General features: G+C 40.5%; 1 protein-coding gene across 1 annotated transcript in view; it reads right to left on the bottom strand.

Annotated features, from left to right (window-relative positions):
- The window catches only part of ELP3 (elongator acetyltransferase complex subunit 3), a 107,713-nt gene that overhangs the window by 43,702 nt on the left and 48,915 nt on the right, over positions 1-15,096 (bottom strand). Inside the window, exons 10-12 of the mRNA XM_063300645.1 lie at positions 13,741-13,934; positions 7,965-8,055; positions 3,513-3,578 (exon numbers count right to left, since the gene is read on the bottom strand). Of these exons, the coding sequence (XP_063156715.1) occupies positions 3,513-3,578; positions 7,965-8,055; positions 13,741-13,934 (351 nt within the window). The remainder of the gene's footprint in view (positions 1-3,512; positions 3,579-7,964; positions 8,056-13,740; positions 13,935-15,096) is intronic.

Genomic DNA, 15,096 nt, shown 5'->3' with positions numbered 1-15,096 from the left:
TCTACAGGAAACACTCAAAGACAGCCCTACAGAGTCTCCTCTGGAGTTTTGCAGTGGTAAGAACTCTTGTCTTGTCCCATCTCCCAGAGATCCCCTCTTCCTCATGAGGTCAAGGAGCCCTCTCTCTGTATCCAGCTCTGATCAGCTGTGATTTTATCTGAGTAGAGGCCAGGAACTTCCATTATATAAGCCTCTGCTTGACAGAATTCAACCCCTAAGACAATGTCTGTGACAGCCTGTTCTTCAATGACCTGTGCTTTGTACCTATGCTTGCTGAGACTGCCCAGGTTTTTTCACTTTGCTCCTGCTTTGTTGCTCTAATTCCTGAACACCTACTGATACTGGATATTGAACTCTAGACTCAATCTTGCTTCTGCTTATGTTGATAGAGTATTATAAATTCTTCTTGTTGCTTCTGATAATCTGATTATACATCTGGCCATACTGTGTAAATTTTGGTACAGAAGATGATGTGATGTACTTGGGATTATGTCATATAAATGGAGGAGGATTTTCTAGAGTGTTGGAAATATGCTATGGCTTTCTAAAGCTTTAATGTTTTAAGCATAGTCTAGGACTTAAAGATTTTAATTTTAATTCCTACCAACACCTAATAGAAAATAACCCTGCTGCTTTTAATTAATATAATCCATTTGCTATAATATCCTGTGATATCACCCCCTGATCAGCTTGAGTTAAAAGCACAATAAGGTAAAGGTAAAGGTTTCCCTTGACATTAAGTCCAGTCATGTCCGACTTTAGGGGGTGGTGCTCATCTCCGTTTCAAAGCCGAAGAGCCGGCGTTTGTCCGTAGACACTTCTTTGGTCATGTGGCTGGCATGACTAAATGGAACACCGTTACCTGCCTGCCGAAGCAGTACTATTAATCTACTCACATTTGCATGTTTTCGAACTGCTAGGTTGGCAGGAGCTGGGACTAGCAACGGGAGCTCACCCCGTCATGCGGATTCGAACTGCCGTCCTTCCGATCGGCAAGCTCAGCAGCTCAGCAGTTTAACCTGCAGCGCCACCGCGTCCCACACCAAAAGCACAATAGAACTGTTTTAATTTGCTTTCAAAATGCAAGTAGGGTTGGAACTTGGGACCACATATACTTCCAGGGGAAGAGTGTTTGAGAAAGCAGGGATACCGCAGAGAAGACTTGTCATCTCATCTATACCCTGTATTTCTCATATAGAGGGGGAACTCTCAAAGGCTTTCTATAGATTATTGGACTAGAGAGGCATATTTAATTCTGACAAGGTATTATGTGATGAATCCTGGTGTTGTGCTATGTAGGAGTTTAATGATAATCACCAGCACTTTGCAAAGGATCCAGACACCTATTTGTAACCAGTGCAGTGACTTTAATACAGGTGTTTTGTACACCAGTGAAGCTGTCCCACCCACATTTTGTACCAGCTGCATCTTTTTGGAGGTTTGTAACCAAATTGCAGCAGCATCCTAGACAGCTCTGGGGACAATATGCAGTCTGCCATTGTCCACCCCTGACTTTAGCCTTCTTCCAAAGGTCTAAATATGTAAGGCATTAGTAGCTAAGACCTGTAGTTTAAATTAGCTGCCAGGACACTGGCAACTAGTTCAACTGGTACTGTCTGTCATATAGCCTCATGGCTGTACCACCACATTTTGTAGTATTTGCAGTATCTGTAAGCCTTCTTCAAAGGCAGTCCTATCATGAACATATTGAAACATTCAACTTGAAAGCCCTCTCCCTCTGCAGCCAGTTTATCAGCCTGAGCTAATAAGAATCATTCTAGGGCTCTGCTGCCACCTGAGCCTCTTCAGTTAGTACAGAATGCACACCTCCATTCAGAAAGGTCAGCTCCATAGCCATAGCATCTTATCTGGATTCATCCTTGGTTTGTTTGATCTCATCCACCCCTAAACTACCTTCAGGAACTGATTAAAGATTTCCATGGTCCTTCCTGGAATAAGTTGCTAGAAACAAAAGGTAAGCTCATTATCATCCACAGATGATTATACTTTAGTATGTTCATTTCATTTCATTTCATTTATTTTATTATTTTAACATGTATTTGTATGCTGCCTCATTGAAAGATTTTAGGCAGCTTTCGTCTCATAAAAACATACCACAAAGTAACATCATGTAGCCACAATACATCAGAACCCACCCGCCCCCCGCCCCCCCAAGCAGTTGCCTCCAATTAAATAGCACTGTCTGCCCTGAAGGGCTCTCTGGAAAAGCACTTTTTTCACAGCTTTCTGGAATGTTAACAAAATGTTAATAGAATGTTTTCTACCGCAGGCTCAATTATGGAAAAACATGCTTTTTGAACTGGAAAATAATTTTCTAAGCCTATAAATTGGCTGAGATGTTTGGTAACATGTTTATTTGACTTATGTTAATTTTATTTGCTGAAGTGAATTTTTTTTTAATTTTTTCTCCAAATAAACATTTTTGCTAATAAGGCGACCCTCATGTAGGTTAGATCAATGATTTTCAACCTTTTGTAACTACAACTGCATCTGCCAAAGAACCTGGACCACACCAGAAATAAAAAGCTATGGGGACAAAGAATTGAATAAAGGTCTCCCAGCTTAACTTTTTCCTGTTGGATTCTCTCAGATACTAAAATGGCTTTAGGAAAATGATAATGGATGAGACAGAAGTTTAGCCAACACTACTTCCCTTATTATAAGCTGCTAAGAGTGAAATTTCTACCTAGAAGGCAGCTGTTAAAGTCAGAGGAAAGGATTAATGCCCAATGAATCTTTGCAATAGTCAAAGTTGCCCTGTGGGAAAGGAAAGCATTTGGGTTCCTGTTGATGGGCATGCATGGATCAATGCCAAGATTGGTCCCTAACAGAATTTACAAAAGAAAGGGGGAGAGTTATGGGATAGATGTGGGACAACCCAGTTGGCTTGCTGAGAGGAATGACACATTGCCTTTCACTTCTTCTGATGGCCTCTATTGCTGCTAAGGTGCCAAGTGGCAATTGTTCAACTCTCTAGTCTAGGAACAGGCTCCGTGGCCAATGCGAACCCACAGCAGCATCATTTCAAGTTCCGGCAGATGTAAGGTAAGCATGATTTTTCTTCTTTCTTCCAGGAGTTGTAAGAGTGATGGGGATGTGCAAGAGTAGAAGTGGATGGGTTGGACAAAAAGCTGGGTGAGCCATGGTCAGGCACAGTGAGTCAGGAGATGCAGTTATGCCTTTTCCCCTCAGATGGACATTTAAACATACTCTGCATCCCACCTAAATTGGTTTGGTTTTACTTTCCTTTGATGATACATGTACCACCAGCTGAGAATCACCGGCTGAGATGTTTTATTCAAGACACATTCAGTGTTGTTTAGACTACTGATCTGGCTTGACAAAAGGCAGATTCCTTTTGTTACTTTGGGAACCGAGTTAAAGACAGTATTTCTCCCTATCTCAACCTCTTTAAGAGGGTGTCAAGTTCTTTTTTTAAACACCCACCCACACACAGAGAGCAAATCTTGTTCAGAAAAAACAAAGCATACCTGGTATGGTCTCACTTTATGATGTATCTCTTGTATTCCAACTTCTCTTGTTCTCACATCACGGCACTAGATAGGAAGAGTAAGAGACAAACAAAGCTTTAGATAAGAAGAGACAGACAACAATTATAACAGGAAGCATGTTTAGGCTAAGAAATACCACCATCACTATCACCATCACTTCCTCCAGAGTTTAAAATTAAGTTGAAATAGACTTAAGATAACAATCTGAAGGGGAGATTTCAAAATAAAAATGCTTATTTATCTATTCCTAACACATCTCTGGAAAAAAAAGGAAGGAAAGTCTGGCATATAAAATAAAAGCCCACCCACTGTATATATTACTGGTTTCCTTGAGCAATCTGCATCTCATGAAGAAATGTACTAAGTAATATTTAAAAAACCAGCAAGTTTTGGAGAAATTTCTCATCAAATATGAGATACCAATGTTAATTGCGTTTTGCCCTGGAAAAAAATGAGGACTGAAGCAGGGGTGGCAATCATGCTAATTTAAAGCAGTGTAGATAGGAGATAGGTAAAGGTAAAGGTTTCCCTTGACGTAAAGTCCAGTCGTGTCCGACTCTAGGGGGCGGTGCTCATCTCCGTTTCAAAGCCTTGGAGCCGGCGTTGTCCATAGGACACTTCCGGGTCATGTGGCCAGCATGACTCACGGAACGCCGTTACCTTCCCGCCGAAGCGGTACCAATTAATCTACTCACATTTGCATGTTTTCGAACTGCTTGGTGTGCAGAAGCTGGGACGAGCAACGGGAGCTCACCCCGCCGCGCGGTTTCGAACCGCCGACCTTCCGATCGACAGCTCAGCGGTTTAACCCGCAGCGCCACCGCGTCCCTTTGTAGATAGGAGATACTCCTGAAGAATTTGCCACAAATGTAGAGTTTGCTTTCCATGAAGGATTAGGGGTTGAAACTTGGCGTGCTTCTTTAAGAAAGACTTAGGGTCAATAGACTTTCAAACATGGTGAAAGATACCTTGTCTATTCTGGGTGAGGTTACATTAAAACAGGACAGGAAACATGTTTAATTCCTGTCAAGCTTAGCAGGATGACTTTTGACAACAGTTTAAGAGAACTGTAATACAAAAACTTCTAGAAGGCCACATGTGATCTGATCTATAAAGCATCTAGCTCACAACTCAGAGTTTCAAGTAGTTTGGGCCCTGATTTTGGATGTCCAAGTGACATCAGTGGCCCAAAGTATCCTTGTCAGCTCATTTTGGACTTCCGGGGAAGAAATGGTAGACTGAAGATGGCTTCACATTTTGCAGAGCCGATGATTGCAGCTAAAGAACAAGGAGGTGATGGGTAGATCAGGTCCTTCAATCCTCTCTGGAGAAAGAGAGGATGTGAGATTGTCCATGTTGTGCTCCATACAGTTGCTCCTCATGAGAAGGCTGCAAGGCAGTGGTCTCCTGGAGAGCCGGGAGATGAGAGAATTTGCCATTCTTGCTCCAGCTGTAGTCGGAGCCTTCAAAGGACACTAAGTTTGCACTTCCTTTGCTAACCACCTTCGGAAATGGCCTATTAACTGCTTTAAAGAAGTCAGACACTTCAAAATGACATGGCTGGAAATACCAGGTGAGTGCCTTCAATCCTTAATATAAGAAAATGGAGCTGTATCTTTATAAGCTTTAAGAATTCAAAATAAACAGCGAAAAGCAAGACAAGGTTTTGGCTATAGAAAGTTTTAAATGGATTAAGGGCTCGGAAAAAGTTGAAATGTTTGAATATTAAGACTGAAATTAATTTTAAAGAATAAATGCAAATTATTTTCAATATTGGAGACAAGATAAGCAACTTATAATGGTGTCTAGAGATATTGTTGAGGAATGGCAATGGGATTTTGAATCAACAATGTCAGCTATGTTGTGTGTTTTTATGAACAGCCTGTTCCTAGAAGAAGCTGCTACACCTGAAGATGCTGTTACAGAAAAAGATTTGGAACAAAATCTGACATGATTATGGAGAACAGTGTGAACAAGAATTTATTAGTGGATATACAAAAAAACAAAAAGGATGAGGCTCTAAAAATTAAAAAGGAAATAAAAATGCCAATTCAAGAGAGTAATCGAAATAATTTCTTCCTGCTGGACTTACAAAAAAGGCTTGTTAAAGTTTTGAAGACATTCAAGTCAAGGGATAATGAGCATTTGAATGGATTAAAGAGCAGGATTGTTTTATGTAAAAAAGGAACATAAAGTTGGCTTACGTGATGAGGGTTAAAATGGGATATGTTGTTCTTTCAGGGGGGTTCTTTCTGGACTTGCTGACATCTGGACTGGAAAAGATCTTGTACACTGGATTTGCTTACAGTTAAGAGCTGAGATACAGGATGATGGGTTTTATATTTGTCAAGGAATATAATTATTTTAGGGCTCTGGACTTTTTGCTGATACCTGGATTGGAAAAGACATTGTTAACTGAACTTGCCTATAGTTAAGAATTGAGTTATGGGATGAAGAGTTTTATATTTGTTAACTAAGAGGAGGTGAGGAGATAATGAAATGTTTACACTTGTCGTGATGAGGGTGGGAAGTTGCTTTCTTAGTTTTTCTTTTCTTTTCTTTCCTTTTTCTTTCTTTTTTTCTTTCTTGCACCTTTTATTCTTTCAATTTTTCTTTTTCTTTTCATTTGTATTATCTTTTATTATTGTAGTTAAAACTGTTAATACACACATTATTTTAAAAAAGTATCCTTGTCAGCTCAGTTTGATATAACCGTTGTGATCCTTCTTTATGAGGAAGGTGAGAGAGGGAAAGAATGTGAATTCTAGCTAGGAAGAATTCTGTCTTCCCCTTGAAGACAGTCGAGAAGTTTGATCCAATGGTTACTTAACAGAAATGTTAAAAGAACCAAAAAATCTGAGCACAGCAGACCGTTTCTTAAATAATTATACTAACTATTATTCATTTTAAAGCACAAATCAAATATTGGTTTTAACCTTAAAGCAATTTAAAACTCCTGAGTTCAGCCATTCTCAAATGAATCTGTTTGCAATGACAATCTTCTTCAAGGGATTTTCACTGGAAGTAAGAGTAACAGTACTCATCATTCTTCTTCTACAGTAGCAAGCTTGGTGTGAATCCTGAATATCCTTTAGGTGCCATGTAAATACTATTTGATTTACCCAGGATATTCGTCTTAATGCTGGCTAATTTAGACTAATAATTGTCAAAGTTTTTGTTTGTTTGGTTACTGCAAGTCACTCAGAATGCAAGCTTCTCAGCTGAGCGCACAAGGTAAAATGTGACAAATTCCTCTGTAGCAGGGATAGGACCAAAGTGCTCTTAGGAACCAAGACACTTCCAAAGTTCTCCCCTTGATGTCCTCTAGGATCCCTATTGTACGCAACATTTTAAAATGAAAAATAAATAAATAGGGTCCTGGCATGCTGCAAAGCACCAGCTTCTGTCAACGTAACTGATTTGAAGCAAATGCCTTTGGGTTTCACAAAGGCCCCACTCGTATGTTAGACAACTTGCCTCTTTGTGACTGGCCATGTCTACTGCAGCAGTCTCCTATTATAGCCAATTTTGCGGGGTGGATCCATTATATGCTCTTTACATTCCAAATGTATTTCTGGCACAAATTGTTATTTATTCATATTATATATAAATACATTAAACACACCAAAGGGGAAAAGCAACAATGAGTTCTGCTCAACAGAGGGGAAAAAAAGATTTTTCCATGAACAAATATAATTGGTGGCACTTCACTCAAATCCCTTTAGTCCTAAGAACTTATGGATTGTTTTTGTGTAGCTCAAGCTCTAAAGAAGAGCCATCTAAATATAGGAGATCTTCAGACAGGACTGTTATCTAATACACCTGCAACTATAGAATAGCCCTTTATAAATCAACTGCATGGCTACCCTAAGATCATAAAGACAGAAATTGCCACATTCATGCCAGCTCCTGTGTTTGGCTGATTCCAGACAGGCCTTTTCATATATAATATGAACCATTCATTATGGCTATTCATGAAGCATCCAGATACTGTCATCATCTTATGGTTTATGTCCCCTTCACACACACCCCGCCCAACTTTATCTGAATGAGGATTATTAATTTAGGTGGAAAAACCCAAATCAGAAGCACAGCTCTCCTACATGTCAATTCTGTGTGCTTGAAATTAGTCAGCAGGATGGAGCCTAGTTCTCGATCAGCACAATGATGAGATAACAACAGTGCAGCTGCTCTGTGATTAAGTGATTGTTTTAATGGGCTTCAGGTTGCCTATTATCTACCCTTCCAGAGAAATAAGATCATTCCACCATTTATAGCTATTCCTTCTTCAAGAATCACTATATGGCTATACTCTGGCCTCCATGCCAGGAGAAAATGGGGATCTTGCAAACCAAGTCATACGTGGCACAGATAACAGTTGACACAAGACTGGTAGACACAAGGAACACTGAATAAAATTATTTATTTTACCTCTGTTCCTAAATCTTTCATCCTGGCCAAAGCAAGTTCTCTCAGGTTACCATGTTCCACTCCAGAAGTGACTAAAGGCATTGGGATATCCCTGCAAGAAAAAGACCCCACCCCCCGCAATTGAACAAAAACACAACTTCAAAACATTAACCATCAGCACTTGAAATATAAAAATACAACAGTTTTTTGTGTAGTTTTGGTTGAATCAGGCTCAGCAGGACTTATTCCCTATGTTGTTCTAGTGCTGTTCCTCATTATTCTTTTATACCTGCCTAGGAATTTGCTTTGTTTGCCACTATGCTCAGATGGATTTACTTGTGGCAGCTGTTTTTTCTGTAGTATAGTTACATTGGTGTCAGGAAAATCCAAACATGACAGGATTTCTGAAATCCTTTGAACCTAGAGTCCAGTTATTAATGTTCTTTGTGTTTCTAATACAAAAGAATGATCCAAAGAACTGCATACATGATATGATAATCTCTTTAACTGGCAACTCCTGAGGGTCTCTTAAAAGCTATACTGCAATGTAGCTTCATTCTATAGGTCTGTCCAGTTGTACTTATGAGGTTGAAGGCAAAAAGGAAGCTGCCCCACTGTAGTAGCAGGTATGACAGCAAGACAAACCAGGGCAGGGGTGTCCCTGTGTGTGTGTGAGTGTGTGTGTGTGAGAGAGAGAGAGAGAGAGAGGGAGGGAGGGAGGGAGAGAAAGAGAGAGAGAATCCTTTTGGTATGCTTGTGTGTTGTGATACCATACCTGCCATCTTGCAGAATTTGACCCTACCTGCAGACGGCCCTGGTCCCACTTGGGACAGGCAGAGGAATTGTGTCTCTCTCTCTTACTATTTAGCTGAAAAGCTTGGCAGATAGAGAAGAGATGCTTTGGTACAGTTGGCTACGTTGTGGCACACCAGGTAAGTACAAACTGAAGAATATGTTAGAAAAGAGCTAGTCAAGAAAAGAAAGGATATGTTTTCAATGTGCTGGGCTCAATATATTTATACTGAGCATGAGTAGGAAATATGTGGCCATTAAGACGTAGTAGGAGTGGCAGAAATGCAGTAATTTACTTTCCAGAAAGTCCATCTAGCATGGCCAATGTTGAGGAATGCTGCAAGTTGTAGTCCATGAATGTAATGATTGCCTAGTCCAAATACTCAGACTCACAAGAGGTTGCTAAATGAAATCTGATTTATTAAGAAACTTATGACAAGTACAGAGAAAGCTGAGAATGACAGAAAGCGCGCCAAATACAAACTAAAAACCCTCGCTGCAAACATAACCCCGCCTCCCTACCAGCAGAGCCACCCGTCCCAGGTGCTGGCAACTGTCAGTTCTTCTAGCCTGGGAAAGCAACCTTGAACACAGGAGATAACCCAAATACATTCCGAGCTCACAGCCAAGAGATAAACCTACTCCCAGCAGGAACCGTCCTCCCTGCAAAGATGAAACACGCATCAAGCTAATGACATGCGAAACGTTACGATGTATCAAACACATTGAAACGGTGAACATGACAATGAACATCTGGAGAGTCAGAGATTTTTTCTCTTCTAGAAGACAGCAGGTGGCCATATTGTTCCACATGCCATCATCAAGCAACTGTCTACATTTGCATCCTGATTATACATATTTCTTGTAATCTTTAAGCTCATTAGCCCCAAGACAGTAAAACTGGAATTCTTCTGCTGTTAATGGCCAAGTGGGTAATTCTTTGCAATCACTTGGTGAAAGTTTCCATACCTTCTAGTTGAGAAATACTACCCTGGGTCTAAGAAAAGAATGGAACATGCCTAACTCTCACTTTATTACTAATTAGGAATGTTGAGAAAGAAAACCAGGGAGCCAGATGGAGAAAAAAGAGGCTATCACACGGAGAATGACCTTCCCTAATTACTTCTGTGTTGGAACCATTCAGTATTTGCTTCAGCCCTTAACAGAGTATCCTGAGGGAACACAATCCTTGACAGAAAAATGTGACCCTAATTTAACAACTCTGAGTGGCACCTTTGCAGATTGACCTGCTTCAGAACTAATGCAATGTCCTACAAAGAATGCTGCATTAAAATAATCCAGATTATATGGGATAATTCCAGATATGATACATTCATTCTTTTAAAGAAGGATTAGGATCTAAAATGATAATGTCACTTCCCCTGCTGCTATTTCCAGTCCACATATACTCTATTTAGGCTGATTCTGGCAACAATCATTAACTATGAACACAAGGATAGCACTGCTGATTTAGATCACAGATCCACTAATCAAAGTTTGGTTCCCAAAATGGCCAATTAAATGCCTCCAGAAAGTTTACAAGTATCCTTCCTCACTGTTTATCCCCATTAGCAAGCCTAGTGTTTGTTAACCTTGGCAAACCTGGCTGAGGAACTCTGGGAGTTGAAGTCCACACTTCTTAAAGTTGCCAAGGTCGAGAAACACTGAGCTAGACTTCAGAAAGGCATTCTATGCCTTTGGACACAGAAATATCATGCTGAGACAATTATTAGCAGCCATTCACATTCTTGAGATTCACATTCACAGCCACTCACATTCTTGAGATTTAAGAATTTGATTAACCCACTACAAAAAAAGTTTGAGACCATTTTTATATTTTGAGGCAAAAAATTCCACAACTGGACAGGTGCTAGAAACACAGATAATTAAAGAATTATTGCTATGTAATAATTCAGGTGTTGAGCTTAGACCAAGACCGAGGTTCAAATCCTCAGCCTGATGAAAGAAATCATTGGGTAATGTTGGGCCATTTGTTCTCAGCCCACTTCACAGGGCTATTGCTACGAGGATCAAATGAAGGAAAAATTTCTCTCCCTCCCTGGTATTCTGCTTTGAGATTTTAGAGAAAAGGCAGGATATCAATACAATAAATAATATAAAGAGCTGAACTGAAATCTAAGTATAAGCTTTGATCAAGTAGAAGGTAGCTGGCATAGCAGAGAGAGGAAATTGAAAAGGAAAAAATATGGCAGAGGAGTCACTAAGAGGAGGCCCCTCAGTGAAATCTGACAGAGGGTCCTATGTCCAAATTCAGTTGCCGGTTTGGTGGGGAAAAAAGTGAAGAGAATTACACTTTTGCAATAGAATTTGTTATTATAGTGGGAGATAGGAGACTTATTACCATTTACTTCATTTAAACTACCCTCCCAGGAAAATTGGCCTGGACCAGAGACATAAACATTATCTTGGGGATATAATGTTATGACTATCTGGCTTTCTTTCGGTTGGAGATGAGAACTTTGGGGTCATGCCAGACATTTCATTAAAAAAGTGACTTGAGAGAGGGATGTTAGAAGTTTTTTGGGGGAAGAGGGGTACACATGTTCGAGGGTAGGTTCAAGAGGTAGCAAGACAAAAAAAGGTGCTGTTTCTGAAAATTTATCTTAAAGTTCTAGTATGCCTGAGTGAAAACTGCTATCTTATTGCAAGGAAAATGAAAAATAAAGATCTGGAGACTCTACAAAAGTTGGGAATGTTCAAGGAAAAAGAGGCAGACTTGATGGCAATAGGCAGATTATCACAACAGATTCTCCACCCACTGGTACACTGGGGCTTCATTCCCTCACCCCCTGCTCTCTTCTACATCAACCACCTAGCCTATCCTCTCCCCAGAACACAATAATAATTAGCTCTCATTAATTTATTCAGCTGGGTCCTGGGAGTAAATACAACCTCATCTAGTCAACAGACATTAACAGTCTTCAGGCGGTAGCAGTTAAGAGTCAATAAGCACTTCCCTGCTCCAGCTAAAGGACACACTGGAGGAGAATGCAATTTCCATCTAGGCATGTTGGAACAGAGGCAGCCATCAGAGAGCTGTGCTTCTTTCCAATTACCAAAATACTGCAGAAGGCCAGGCTGTTGCACGATTCACCACAGGGATGTCAATAAAACCATTCTTGCCCTCTAGTATGTAGCCTACATAGCAGTATCCAATGAGAAAGTCTATCATCTCTGAAACAGTGACACAGTATACTGGAGTGCCCAAAGGCACTGACTAGCCATCTGCTGTGAAACATATTTGAGCTTCTGTGTATGGAGGGTATATGACTCAAGATTCATCAGCATATACATATATGCAAATACAGTCAGTTCTAAGAATGTGAAGATGAATCTCCATTCTCTCTATCTGCTGATGTCAAAGGCAATGGTTAAGAAGTCCTTCCTGGATTTTCCAGCAGCAAAGACAGCTTGGAATGTCACAGGTCAATTTGCTGAAGTCTACCTGCCCAAAGGTTTTCCTAGTAATGTTTCAACAAGGCAAATCATTGAGTCAGAAGCCATATGGTAGGTAAGGCTGATTGGGTATGACAATATTACAAATGAACATTTAAGAACAGAGCACTCCTTCTGCCTCTTCATAAGCTGAGTATTTAGCTGGTACAGGGCAGCTGTTATGTCAAAACAATAGGAAAAAAAAACAACCTAAGAGAATCTTCACCACTGATGCTTCCCTATTCATGCATTCCCAGCTATCACTACTAATGGCATCATATGAGGTATAGTCTAACACAAGCAGAAAGCACCAGGTTCAGGAAAATTGTTCCACAAGACCAACAATGGGATGTTCTTCTGACTGGTCTAGAGCCCCCCTTTAATGGTGGCCAAGCTTTGAAGACCCTATCTTCAAAACCCCTATTCCTGGTAGTCTCCTAAAAATGGTTTCAACCATCTGACAGGCAAAGACAAATTACTTGATAACTACATTGCTTCTTATTATTAACTCCCACCCTTAAGCAGACCAGCTGTTATTGGAAACGTTCTGTGCTGACAATTACAAATGGGTTATTCTTCTCTCACTAGGTGAAACCCAGTGGTGGTGATAAATATGGGCTTAATATTCTGAAATGTTTATCAGTGTTCACTGACATCTTGACTAAAGAAAGGCAATGCATTCCTCATTTTGTCTAAAACAAGTTATGTGAATAGTACAGCCATTTCTGGGTCACCAGCTGCCATATGAATGGCAACCATTCAATTGTACAGTAGTGTAAGAATTGACAATGTGTGGCCCTCCCAATACTTTAAGACTGCAATTCTTATAATCTGATATTACTCATCACACTGGGTGGGCTGCAGGGAATTGCAATTCAGGAACATCTGGAAGGTCAAAATTTCCTCATCCTTCCTCTAGAAACTGAATATCTCCTTTTGCTGGACCACACCAGGAAAAAGCACCCACTTATCTTCTCTTTCACCACACAGTAGTAAACACTAATACTATTCTCTGCTGCCCAATGTGCTCTTCTGTTGTGTGCATCCCTCATTCCTCATTGCCTAGGGGCCAATCCTCATTTGCTGAATAGCTACAGATCATCATTGCTCACTCCTTCCCAGCTTGGTTTCCCCCATTTCAAAAGCTCATTTACAAGTATCTGTCTGAGATGCAAGTGGCCACAATCTATGGTGACTCATCAGAGACGGACTCTAGTAGTTATGCATAGATGAGCTATCAAGCGCAAACCACAATTATCATAAAATTAGCCTGGTGTGTGAATTCTTCCTGAATCACATGCAGTGGCTTGATATTTGTGATGAGAATTTGAAGTGGACAATGACAGAGCAGGACAAGTACAGTATAGCCAGTCACTTTCAGGGAAGTGAGGGATGGTTAAAGAACCAGCTTTCCAGAAGCAACCTAAATTAAGAATTTATTTTGAGAGGATAATGCATTCAGAAATTGATGCGATCAAGTTGTTTTGTTATCTCAGCCCCCACTGTTGCATTACTATATTTTATTAAGCATGGGCAAAGCAAACATTACCTTTGTACTCGGTACACTCGAGTCCAGGGAGGCACAAGAGCAAGAATTCTTGCCACCAATTCCACAAGGGTGCTTGGAGGATAGCTTTTGTATCTCCCAGTTTTCCAGAGTTCATAGAGGCCAGTGCCACGGATCACAAGAGTTGGGTATAGCTTCATGCCATCTGGGCGAAAGGCAGGATTCTCAAAAAACTCCTGCAGAAGAATTAACATGTAAGAGAGATTAGTGCAATGGTTCACAACAGCTGGACAGTTCAACAAGTCACCATTCCGATAGGCACATAAGGATGGGAGTGGGGAGTTCTCATGGTGCATGGGAGGAAGAGTCATCACACAACCCCACCATGCCAGTAGATAGGCATCAGAGGGTTGTATGATGCAGTGGGAGGGAGAGTCATTTCATTGAGCCATGCATTAGGAGCCTTTCTGTCATCACACTAAAAAATCCTCCTCCATGTGCCTATCAGCTGAACTCCTGCTGCACCACATCACCCATGGGATGTCCTAAGGCTATTTTTAACCATGGGTTTAATGATATTTCAGAAGAGTACTAAACCTGTGTTTAAAAATACTTGGCTTAACAGCTGACAGGTAGTCAGACTGTGCTGTGAAGTGGGAATTCTCCCTCACTGCCCTGTGCAGCCTCTCTTCCATGCCCAACAGCTGTTAGGTGAGCTGATTGTAAACATGGGTTTAGTGTTCTCAGGGTTGCTCGCCAGGTGAAGATGGTAACCCCAATCACAACCTGTCTAGTTTTGAGTCTTATGTTTTTCTTCCATGTCCAACAGAACCATTTCTTCACACAATATTGATGGATGGGAATGTGCTACACATGTTACTGGGATAGTTACTAGCTCAAAATATCTTTAAAGGGGGACTGAAAAAATTCAGTGAGCAACAGAGGTTTGACAGTGACAGTTCTTCATAATGATTATCTAAAACTTCCATGTTCAGATACATAAGTGTCTACATTAACAGTTGCTATGGAAGAACAGCAGGAGCGAGAGTATACTGTCTTTGGGAAGTCCTCAAGCACATCTAACGAACATTAGTGTGCAAGCATGGGAAGCAAGATGATGGAAGGATCTTTAGTCAATCACAATTTTCACATTGTAATGGAACACAATCCTGGCTACTGATCATACCTGGAAGAATCCACATATGGATGTAACATTTGCTTAGGTCAATGCACTTAAAAGTCCAATGCATACAAATTCTAAATTATAAAGTCATTTTACCAACAAAAATACTGGGAGAAGGAACGTATATTTTGATCTCCAAAATGTTAAGTTTTAAATATGTTGGTCCAGAGAAGCACTACTTTTATGCCAAGCTGTCAGGCCAAATACATGCATCT

The sequence above is a fragment of the Candoia aspera genome, chromosome 1, assembly GCF_035149785.1.
Source record: "Candoia aspera isolate rCanAsp1 chromosome 1, rCanAsp1.hap2, whole genome shotgun sequence".
Taxonomy (NCBI): domain Eukaryota; kingdom Metazoa; phylum Chordata; class Lepidosauria; order Squamata; family Boidae; genus Candoia; species Candoia aspera.
Note: the sequence above shows the minus strand (reverse complement) of the source record. Positions and strands in the feature narration are given on the sequence as shown.